At 39.1% G+C, this 12119-nt stretch overlaps 1 protein-coding gene across 1 annotated transcript in view; it reads left to right on the top strand.

The window, feature by feature from the left end:
- SCAP (SREBP cleavage activating protein) overlaps positions 1-12119 on the top strand; it is a 33974-nt gene that overhangs the window by 16585 nt on the left and 5270 nt on the right. The window contains exons 12-21 of the mRNA XM_074095558.1: positions 943-1016; positions 1101-1135; positions 2667-2797; positions 3507-3867; positions 4551-4728; positions 6750-6795; positions 6843-6907; positions 7513-7622; positions 8131-8278; positions 8765-8910. Coding sequence (XP_073951659.1) covers positions 943-1016; positions 1101-1135; positions 2667-2797; positions 3507-3867; positions 4551-4728; positions 6750-6795; positions 6843-6907; positions 7513-7622; positions 8131-8278; positions 8765-8910 — 1294 coding nt within the window. The remainder of the gene's footprint in view (positions 1-942; positions 1017-1100; positions 1136-2666; positions 2798-3506; positions 3868-4550; positions 4729-6749; positions 6796-6842; positions 6908-7512; positions 7623-8130; positions 8279-8764; positions 8911-12119) is intronic.

Here is a 12119-nt window from a genome sequence, read left to right as displayed (position 1 = left end):
GAGCTAAACTCGATTTAAGACGTGAGTTATCCGGGTCATTATATTTAATATGAGTGAGTCTCACGGTAGTTTCATGTTCAGAAAATAACATTATTTTCGTTCAATCCATTCGTGCCACCTTCGTGCGGGCTACTACGAAATTCGAAAATCGATGTTCGTGTCGTTTCGTCCCTCTGACGCTAATACTATTTAATACGAGAGTGATAGGGACGGTACGATACGAACTTCGAATTTCGGAGCTCTTGTGAATCTATCTGTAACGACGTAAGAAACGAATTTTTAAAATCACATCACTCGAAAGTATGTATGTATATTTATATAAAACTACTGGCCAAATACCTACGATTCTTGACTAATTCACTAGATTAATCAGAACAATTTTTTTATATTCGTTCTTACATTTCACACTGCATAACTTTCAACACTTTGGGTATGTTATTTCGGAATGATATTATGATTTCAAAAATTTGGTTGACGTATCCTCTTAACGCCCAAGTCAAATATTTGATTTATGAACATCAAACTTTGTCATTTATGATAGATTTTGATGTTCAATTTACAGTAAGCATTTATAAATGACTGTGGGCGTTTGGAGGATACCAGAGTACGGTAAAATGTATGAGAACCGAGCGTGTTAATTATACAATTATTCATTCAAATTCTAGTTTTTTTTTTTTTATAAGGTCGAATGGCGTCATCCACTTGAATACGTGAATTTGGCTAATACGCCAAGTGAAGTGCAAGCATTGCATTACATTGACACAGTTTTGAATTGCTGATATTAGATAAATAAATATACTGAGCGGCAAAAAATTGACCCTCAAATGTATGCAGTAATAATTTTGTATGTAGAGTGGGCCAAATTTTTTGCTGCTGAGTAGGTATATTAGTTATAACAGAACTGAACTCAATGTCTTCATAATGGTATTTTTCTTGTTTCAGATTCTTTAAATTACAAAAAGAACTTACAGAAAAAGTCGCTAAAAAATGCGAGCCAGCAATTTCCTCCCAGCCAGGTTAGTGGCAATTTCATAAATTAACAAAGTCACAATATTTCTAGCTGTAGCGTAAAATAACTAATGTAATTACTTCTTTTTTAGCGTTCCAACCGATTACAACGACGAAACAACCCGAGGTGAGACCTGTATTTTATTTAGTTTCGAAAGAAAACAAAAAATCCATAAAATTAAATCCTAAATACAGTTAAAATTACATAATTGGAAAATTAATGTTTGTCTATGCAAAATAGGCTTGCGCTTGACTGTAGTAACACACAATCGAGTGACATTTATATTCCTCTTATTATAACTGTGATATTTGACGTGGGGTTTGAATAGTTAACAACGACACTGAAAGTGCCTTTCCGCACGTGCCGGTTGCCGGGTAGGCGGCGCCGGAGGTGACGTGATGGGCGTGCCGGATAATGTACAGGTGCACGTGAAAACTACTATTACTTGCCCAGTTACAGTTATAGTTCATAATGTAAGGTATTTCCATCGGAAAAAGTCGAATCTCAAACGCAATACAACGGCACCCGATTGTCAATTAATTATTTGACAAGTTAAAAGTGACATTTTCATATCTATAGCGCGGCTAAAAAAAATCTGTCAGCGCGGTTCATTCGCGGGAAATTTGGCGGACTTCGTATGTTGTGTAATTAAATAATAAGAAGCTCGACTAGTGTGAATAAATTTTAAACTGTATTATACAGATTTTTTACTTAGACAGATTTTTTAGTGTAATGACAATAATAGGTAAACATAGTGATTACTACGGTGTGGATTTGGCGAGCGCTTTATCAAAGTTTGCTTAATTGAGGTTTGTGGTTCATAAATTGCTTTATTAATTTTACACAAAAACAAATAAACCACACAATCAGACTGTCACTATATTATATTATGGAAGCTTTTATAAAACATCATTAAAATCGCAAACTTAAAGGTAAATATTCAAACGACATAGCTAGCCGTTGCTAGGCGACTCGGTTGGAATTCTATTAATATCAGATTTTTAAGAGCATAAATTAATTTTTAAAAATGACAGTTTTCTTTACCGCCAAATTACGATAGTCCGGTCGGTTACGGGTTGTTCCATAGCCCAGAACAAAAAACTGTTTTTCATGTTCTCACCCATAGAAACTCATGTCACTGTGAACTGTCAAAAAGAACTAGTCAAAGACACATAATTTTTATTTTTATATTTGGTCTGGGCTATGGAACACGTAACCGACCGGACTATCGTAATTTGGCGGTAAAGAAAACTTTAATTTTTTAAAATTAATTGATGCTACTTAAAAATCTGTTTTTTATTCTGTTAATTAGAAAGGTTATTCCTATTTATAAAAAAAGATTCAAGCATTTCTAAATTTTTCATCCATTCCCCATTATTAAAATTATTAGGAATAATATTCAGAAGAAAAAAATCATAAAGACTCGTGGCAATTTTATAAAATGGAGTTAAAAGTTTTCTTTGTAATGATTTACGAGGTCTTGGAGATACGAGGTCTGACACTTTAGCCGACGAAAAACTAATTCAAAGAGCAAGATAAATAGATACGAACTTTCCCGATAAAATAAGATGGAAAACCATTACAGTACTGTACTCTCACCACCGGGTACGGCACCGACAAGGGTGCAACTGTACAGCGTATCGGTTGTGTGTTGCAGAGCATGCTGCCGCTGCGCAAGGGGCTGAGCCACCACCTGCGCGGGCTGCGGCTGCGCGCGGGGCCGCGCCGCACCCCGCCGCACCTCTCACCCGCGGAGACCACGCGTTACGACTTCGCCAAGACCTACAGGTAACACTCATTTAATTATATTCAACACTAGCTTTTGCCCGCAACTTCGCTCGCGCAGAAATAGTACGTAGTTTAAACCTTTGTTAATCCCACAGGAACCATACGTTATTTTGGGATAAAAGTAGCCTGTGTGTGTGTGTGTCATATTAAGGTATATATTATCTGTATGCCAAATTTCATGGCAATCCGTTCAGTAGTTTTTGCGTGAAAGAGTAACAAACATTCATCCATACAAACTTTCGCGTTTATAATATTAGTGGGATAGTGAGGTGGGACATTAGTGGGATTTATTCAGGCTTCAAGCTCGAATCGCTTCAGTCCATTGTTAACTTAACATGTACACAAAGAAATCAATGTCCTTCTGTTTCCACTACCGTCCAGCGGAGAGTTAGTTAAAGGTTTGATCGAACATTTAGGGGCTGTTTCACCATCCATTGATTAGCGTTAACCGACGGTTAAATGTGATGCCGTCTCCGTCTATTCGAACAAAACAAATAGAGACGCCATCACACCTAACCGCCAGTTAACACTAAACAATGGATGGTGAAACAGCCCCTTAAGCTGTTAATTCATGCGTAATATTTGCCATTCACATAAACATAAGAAGTATTTTCAAGTAAAACACTTGACGTATGATCCCTTGACGTTGTTAATTGTTTTTATTATGCAGTGAGTAGGCTATGTTTAATCTTGTGATATTATTTCGCAGAGAGCTATATTGTAGCGATCAACACGACGACATCTACAATTTCGAAGCAAAAGAGAATGTGGACATTAGTAATTTAAGTAAAGATAAAACATTAAGTGTAAATAGTGCGAATGACAGTGATGAGTACAATTGTGTGAGTAAAACTAGTGACGAGACTCCTGTGAGTGGATTGCGGAATAGGCATAAGGGTAAGGCGACGAGCGGCGCGTCGCCGGCGGCGGGCGCGCGCGACGAGCACTGGCGCGGCCGCGCGGTCAAAGATTCGCCCATTTGGTGCATGGACTTTAGTAACGATCTAATCATATTGGGGTGCGCCGATGGAAGACTGGAGTTCTGGGAAGCCAGTTCGGGCAAGTTAATGGTGAGTGTTTTTGTGTCTCTTATTGTTAGTAAAGAACGCGCCTGAAATTTTCCACTGATTTTCTTCATGAACGAAAACCGATCTTGTTCATGCCTCAATTATTTGTACTAAACTACTCGCTAAGTTGATCAAGGTGTGTGGGTCGACGCACCACAAGTCGTCAAGACAACAGCAATCATTGCAAGAGGCCCCTATTTCACCAACGTGACAATTATCGGTAACACGTGTCGAGCGATAATCTATTCCTCCTCTGACACTTACACTATTTCATACGAGAGCGAGAGGGACGGTACGATACGAACTTCGAGTTTCGAGTTTCGTAGTAGCCCTGCTGCCGCCTACGGTATAGCATACCTTAATCTATATCCTCAGTCGCCTCTTACGACGTCCACGGAAGAAATGGAGAGGTGTAATTCTAACCCGACACCACACGGGTAAGCCTAGTAACAGGTTATAAAAAAAACACTATTTGGACATTTATAATTTTTATTTGAAAATAAGAACGAAATCAAAATGTATGTATAAATGTATGTTAGAAATAGTCAGTGCGCACGGCGCTCACTCGACTCGGTCGCATTGACACGCGACGCTCCTGGGTCAATGTCGCACAGTTTGGGAAGCCCTGCGCTGTGGTGTAGCAGAGGCTACAAGATATTTTGCTGAAAATTATTGTTTACGCCCAGTGTATGTGGTGGGGGTTGGAGGCGGGCGGCGGCGTAACGCACGTGCGGGCGCTGGCGGGCGCGCGGCGCGTGGCGGCGGCCTCGCTGGGCGGCCAGCTGGCGCTGCTGCGGCTCGAGGCGTACAACGCCAGCTCGGGCGCGCACGTCGACTGGCGCTTCAGCACCGCACACCGCCGCAGTAAGTGTTGGTGGAGATATCTGACTAGCTCTACCAGCCCTAGATATAGAGTCGTATCAGATATTTATGAACGCTTTGTCGTGTCAGATATTGGTGCTGGTGACTGTGCCAAGAAAAAGAGTTATACCTTCTTTAAAGGCCGGCAACAGATTAACAACTCTCCTTGAGATGTTGGTACTCGTGGGCGCTGGTGATCATTTCCCATCAGATGACCCGCATGATCATTTTCATTTCTCCCGTTTGGAAAGTTTAATTTTCATGGGTAGATAGCCGGGTGGAAAATTGCGTTTTCATCTCTAGGGAGGAAAGTAACTTTTTTTAAAAATTTCGATTAGCCACGGAGTCGAAGATAATTGAGTTACGTCAGACACTTTTTTTTCACGTTTCGGCATGGCCATCTAGATGCACGTCGTGACGTGACCAAGGAGCTTAATACAACACTTGGAGGTTGAACGCAGAACATCCGTTTGAAACAAGAAATTTGATATTTATTACGTCACGAACATATTCCATCTCTTTCTTTAGTTAGGTAAAAAAAGAGATGGAAGTCATTCGTGAATTGTGAAAGAAAGAGATGGAATATATAAATAAGTAATAAAGGTCAAGAGACCCACTTGCTCGTTTGCCATCCAGTCGAATAAAAAAAAAAGAAAAAAAAAACTTCTTCGTGCGGCGTTCAACCTCCAGTTTTTTATAGTCGGCCGTGGTAAGTGGTCTGGTCGAAAATGTACCGTTTGAAGTAGGATATAAGTAAATTTAATTTATTATTATTCTCATTTTTTGTAGTATTTTACTTTCCTCACAGTCGAAAGGAAAAGTAGAGTGTCTAACTCGGGTGAAATTACCATTTCCCCTCGAACTATTGGCGCTCTCACTTCGTTCGAGCGCCTGAAATATCTCGGGTGAAATGGGTCACTATCCACCCTTGGTTATCAATCTGCTATTGCCTCCCTCTGATAATAAATAAACCATTTGTTTAAATGACTTTTTCATCACTTGCTCGTCAATGATGTTATTCCATGCCTGTATACTACGAGTAAAGGACAATGGCCTCAATTGTTCCCGGGGGAATTATGGATTTACATATAGTTTTTTCTTCTCAAGGGAGTTATGACTTTAGTTTTATAAAGTAAGTAGGTACGTCATTTCAGACTAAAGAGGTTTCAAGTCAGCCAACGTTTTATTTACATCTTTAAAACTTAGCTATAACCCAATTTGACACCATATAAATTTCCACGCATCATGAAACTTCGTTATTTTTTTATTTTTTATTTATATCAAATTGTTTTGCAATAATTTTTGTTAATATTTTTTTAACATGGAATAATTAGCTTAGCATTATCTATGGTAGACGACTCAAAAAAAGTGACAGGGGGCATCGTTTTGCTAACACAAATATTATTTAATACGAGAGTGAGAGGGACGGCACGATACGAACTTCGATTTTCGAATTTTGTTGTAGCGCCCTGTATTGGCGGGTAGCCATTATTTTATTCAGTTGCTTTCTTAGCGTCTTTGTTTTGCCGAGCTGTGAAGTGTTTAGACAAAAAATAATTTCATTTTTTGCATTTTTTCCTCGCAATGTGATGAAAATCATTGTGTATCACGGGCCGTAAGGGGATTACAAACTCGAGTCATTAAAAGCCTCTCATTAGTAATCCCCTTCTTACGCTCCTTAATGCACAATATACTATTACCAGTCACAGGACTTAGTGTCATGTAGGTAAAATCCTGCATTTTGAAACTACAAAGTTCCCTGGGAGCGGAAATCCACGCAACAGTTAATTAACATTTATACCTGACCTGTGAGAACGAGAGAATTTTGGTGTGGAGCAAAAATAGTATAAAATAATAACAGTGTGATTGTTCATATTAAATGATATTGTATCGGATAACTTACGTCTTACTTAAATCGATTTAAGCTCGACATGTTATTATAAGCCCGAAACAGTCGAGCTAAACTCGATTTAAGATGTGAGGTCTGTCGGTAGTTTCGTGTTCAAAAAAGTGTGATTGTTCAGCCCACAAGCGCACGGGGTCGGCGGGGTCGCTGCGCGGCGCGGGCGGCGGGGGCGGCGGGGCGGCGCGGGCGACGACGGCGGCGGGGGCGGCGCGGGCGACGAGGGCGCGCGCGCGCGCCTCAGCTTCTCCTACGACTCCGAGCTCAGTGACGCAGAAGGTGAGTTAGTATATCCTACTATTCTCCGGTATACCTTAGTCACAGTTTTACAATCCATACAGTTAGGAAACAAATGTACCTACTTGCGTAGAGCAACGTCAGGGCAAATGCTAAAACTATAGAAAGCAAGAATATTTGTAAAATCTCGTGAGACTTGAGGCAATTTTTAGAATACCAAATTAATGGTTCATGAATTTCATGATATAAGCATATTATATTCTTTTTCTACGGCAGGTGAAAAAACGATCATTGAAGAAGTATATATTTTCCCGATGCACTTTTTTATCATTTGCTCTTAGTACAAATTTTCAAAGTACGGGCTCACTCAAGACAACAAAACTTGTATCATGTTTTAAAATGACATTGAGAGATACATGCGAAAGGTTGCCCATAATTATTTTTTTCGCCTGGCGTAGAAACAGAGTATAACTGTTTCCAGCGTATTGTCTCTCGTTCTGAGATTAGTATCTCTTATATTGATAACTGAACTGCATTAAAATTAAATTTTAAATTAATTTGAACTCATCTCATCACCTTGTCCATTTTGGGTCTCTAAATCTTGACTCGAATGTTGACCAACCTGTTACTGTACTGCGTCCCGACAGAGGTGGTGTGTAACCGCATCGCGCAGTGCCGGCCGCACCAGCAGCCCATCACGGAAATGCACTCGGAGGGCGGCCGCATCCTCACCGGCGGGCAAGACCACGTGCTCAAGGTAAATACGAGTACGAGGGAGTGATACCTATACGAGTACTTTCAATAATAACTGACCAGTTGTTCGCTTCATCCGCAGAACTAACCGATTAAATTTTGTGTACTACTCGTATTAAAGAAAATTATGAACGTAGCTCGGTCACTATCCTTAATGCGTTAGATATTTTTAAAAAATTTAGTTTTCATTTTGGATTCAAATTAAAAAAAATGCAAGAAATAAGTTCCAATACTTATAATACCCAATTATTTTCATACCCAAGTTCAAAAGAATGCAGTGTTGACCATGTAAGTATGTTCACTGTTCAGTATTTTGTTTACCCTGTGGACGGTTTTTATGATCGATGACTAAATGGCCTGAGTTTCACCACTAAGTGATAAATTTTATATGACAGCTATGATGCCGGCTCTGTTTGTGTTGTCCGAATAAATAAACAGACGGTATCATATTTTCTATCCCACAAAGTGTATTAAATTAAGTGGTGCAACAGGACCTTAATGTTATGTTTCAGGTGTTCACAAGCGGGGAACTGAGCCCGCTTTTCACTCTGCACGGGCACTGTGGGCCCATCACGAGTTGCTTCATCGACCACGCCACGCCCACTATCGCCGGCAGCGGCTCGCAGGACGGCTTGCTCTGCGTTTGGGATCTCCACACCGGTAAAACTAACTTTTTATACCTGGCGAAAAAGGTCCCTACTGTCCTGATTACAACTGCTACAAAAACATTCAAGAAGAATTGCAGTGGAAAAGGCATGGATATACTGGGCATAGTTTGTGACAGGACTTGGACCTGCGGAAAAATACACTATAGCTTGTGACATTAGTTCGTCCTTGTGGTTTATCACCTCTTTCCCCCGAACCAAACTCGCTTGAAACCAGGGCACGTCGCTCGTTATACATAAACTTTTCATGAAATAAATATCTTATAATTGATGGTGAAAATTTGCATTTTTCCGGGATAAAAGTAGCCTATGTCACTCTCTATCCCATATAAACTATCTCTATGCCAAAAATTACGTCGATCTGTCGCTCCGTTTCGACGTGAAAGACGGACAAACATACAAACACGCACAGTTTCGCATTTATAATATTAGTATGGATTATTCTAGGGATATTGTATTGATTCGTTGTGATTGTGTGCAGGCGCGTGTCTGTACAGCATGCAGGCGCACGACGGCGCGGTGACGTCGCTAGCGCATACGGCCTCCTACGTGGTCTCGGCGGGCGCCGACGAACGGCTCTGCATTTGGGATCGCTTCCAGGGGCACATGCTCAACTCTATACACATAGTAAGTGAGCCTTCGTGTTCAATTATCTTCCCACCGTTTCCAGATCTGAAGCGATAGTGATTAATGCCCATGTAATAATAACCCTCTTATTCTGAGAGGAGGCCTGTGCCCAACAGTGGGACGTGTATATAGGCTGGGATAATGGGATGATGGTAAGAATAGCATTTAACCTCTGAGATCCTGAACTCAAAGTTACATTTATATGAGAATTCGGTGGAATGTGGCAACAAGGGGGCAAATTTAGATATTTACTAGCTGTTGCCCGCGTCTCCGTCCGCGTAGAATTCGTTTATCGCTATCCCGCGGGAATTATGGATTTTTCCGGGATAACCTTCCCGGGACTAAAAAAATAGAAAACTATCTGAATACCGAATTTCATCTATATCAGTTGGTTCAGTATCAAAACGACTGACTCTACGAAATGACCTGGGGTCTTATTGCCTAATACACTTGGAGAGTAATGTTTCACAACTTCTTTCTGTCATGTGGTATAACGAGGGTAGAAAGAGATAGTGAATGCAATCGCGAACGTCAGCTCGTTAAACAATATGGCCCCGTTCTGCGATGAAAATAGAAAAATTATATTAATCTCCCTTAAATCAGTTCGCTATTGGAATCATAGTTGGCGCTTGCATCTTTAAAACGCGCTATCGTTGTGCCCCTATAATGAGGGTTTCCACAGAGGCGGAATATCGCTAGATGGTGTTAGTATCGTGAGGTCCGTTTGACGTTTGCTTGTGATTGGCTAAATAACTAAATGACCCAATCCTCCGATCAACGATTAGTACTAGATTCAACCTGAAAGCTCTGAAAACGGCCAGAGAAATAAGAGCACAAAATAAATGTGTGCTCTTATTTCTGACAGTACGCGCCAACCACAGCCAACGTGAGGACGTGATAAAATGCCTCAATGTGCGTTTAAAAATTGCGAAAGCAGCCACCGTAACACTAAGGTTTTGGAAGGAATATCCTTCTTTAGGTAAGTACAAGTCAGTATTTCACTTAAAGTACGTAAAAATTAGCATTTTACATTTAAAAATCAATAATCTATTGTTTGGCCAACATTTGGCCAACCATTTGGCCAATAATCGGTGGTTCTGGAACAAATTCATGGAGTGGCTCTCATTTTAAAATAATATATTATATACTTATATATTTTTTGGAGATTTTCTAGTGATCCTTTTTGCTGTGCGGAATGGATGTCGCTGTCGCGAAAGAAAGAAAAGATGAACTTTATAGGCCTTACAAAAATTCGACTATGTTAGATTAATTTAGACAAATTTGACATAACTGGAAATAGCCAGACGTAGATTACAGAAAATGGCGATTCCCAATTCGCAGGTATAGTTACTGCTCTGAAAGACTGCTATATAACTATGCTATTAATATGCTGATTGGGAACTTCACACCCATTTTTTTTTCGAAAACTCAATTTCCCACTGTACGGCAGAATAGAACAAATTCTATTGTCTCATTGTTTAAAAAAAGTCGATCTCACATCGTTTTGACATTGACAAGTGACAGCGTTGGTCTGACTGACCTGACATCTGTCATAAGACTTAATTTTTTGAATTATTAGTCTATAGAATTTGCTTTTGTTGTGTCGTATAGTTTGAGTTATCCCTTTTTAGAATAAGTAAGTTTTAATCAATTAAAAACCCTAGCTAAAACACATAAATATTGGCGTCTACCTCTTTTCACAGGGAATATAATGGATGAATCCTATCATGTATGTGTTGGTCTTCATTTATTTATATTTCATGTATTGTTTGTAGTGTCCACTCTTGTTTCTGATGTCCTTTCAATCGTTCAAAGGTTAACTGGTAGAGGTCCCTTTAAGGGATAAGTTCGCCTTTGTACCATCAGCCAAATGAGTGGTCTATCAATTTTTCAACTGGTTCCTATCAAATGAATATGTCGCTAAAGTCGGAACTTTCAAGTTGACAGACACGTCTATTGGCATTATTGTTTTATGACATGCAAACGAACGATTATCAACTTTAGGGTGGTTGACCACATATTTGGCTGATGGTACATCTTTTTCTCGTGTTAAAAGTTATTTCATATATTTTATGTAAAATAAAGAGTTATACATACATACATACATAGTGTTAGAAATTTAAAATGTTGTCAATTATGCATTTACTAATTACTTAACTTAATTTAGTTAATTATCTATAAGTACATTTTATTTCATGTCAATATTGTAAATTTGTTTGTGTTATATCTCTGTCAAATAAAAAAAATCTGTCTTATGTAATTGCGACTCCATTATTACCCTGTTCCCAAAATAGAATGACATATTTTTGAAACAAAGAAAGTTCTTTTGTTTATCGAACGCTTTTGCTCGTCTTGTGACGAAACGTCGTAAGTATTATATACAATTGTTATTATTTGGATCTTTGTTGCTGAGATTAAGGTACATTTTAAGTTAATTTACGAGGTAAAACAGATATAGTTATCTATAAGTATAAGCAACACGACCACTTTTTCGCTTTGATTTTGTATGGGATCTGTAATCTAGTACTATTCGTTGATCGGAGACCCAATCGCAAGAAAACGTTAAAGGTCAAACGGACCTCACGATACTAACGCCATCTAGCGATATTCCGCCTCTGTGAAAACCCTCATTCAGCTATAACGTAAAATTCAAACGTAATCATTCATGGGATTTCCGCTGGTACCATGTATGTACATATTAACTATTTTTTGAAAACATATCCTTATGAATATCAGTAGGGGTATGTTAAACTAATATCCATGGTCAGTAGTGTATTGAAGTCGCTAGATAATAATCATTTTGTTGTCTTAATTTTGAATTATTAATAAAATAAATAATTCATCTTTTCTTCGGCCTTTATTCATCCGACTCATCGTACAGCTGGGCACAAGTCTTCTCCCAGAGAAAGAAGGCTTCGTCTGTAGTTCACACGCGGGTCCAGTGCTGATTGGGGATTCATATAATCATTTAGAATTCGTTTTTTACAATTCATAAAAACTAGCTGGTGCCCGCACGTTTGTGTATGTGTATCTGTAAAATGTATAAAAATAAAGCCAAAAAATGAATGTTGATATAAGAACGCATTTGTCGCGTTATTTTATTACTTACTAGTTTACCCGCGGCTTCGCACGCGTTAACTGTTCGATTTGGTAGTTACAATTGAAATTCCGGGATTTTATAAAATTCTCCTGGGAATTCCCAAATTTTA

Source organism: Choristoneura fumiferana, chromosome Z (genome assembly GCF_025370935.1).
Source record: "Choristoneura fumiferana chromosome Z, NRCan_CFum_1, whole genome shotgun sequence".
NCBI classification, from domain to species: Eukaryota; Metazoa; Arthropoda; class Insecta; order Lepidoptera; family Tortricidae; genus Choristoneura; species Choristoneura fumiferana.
The sequence above is the reverse complement of the archived record's forward strand: the minus strand, read 5'-3'. Positions and strand labels throughout refer to the sequence as shown.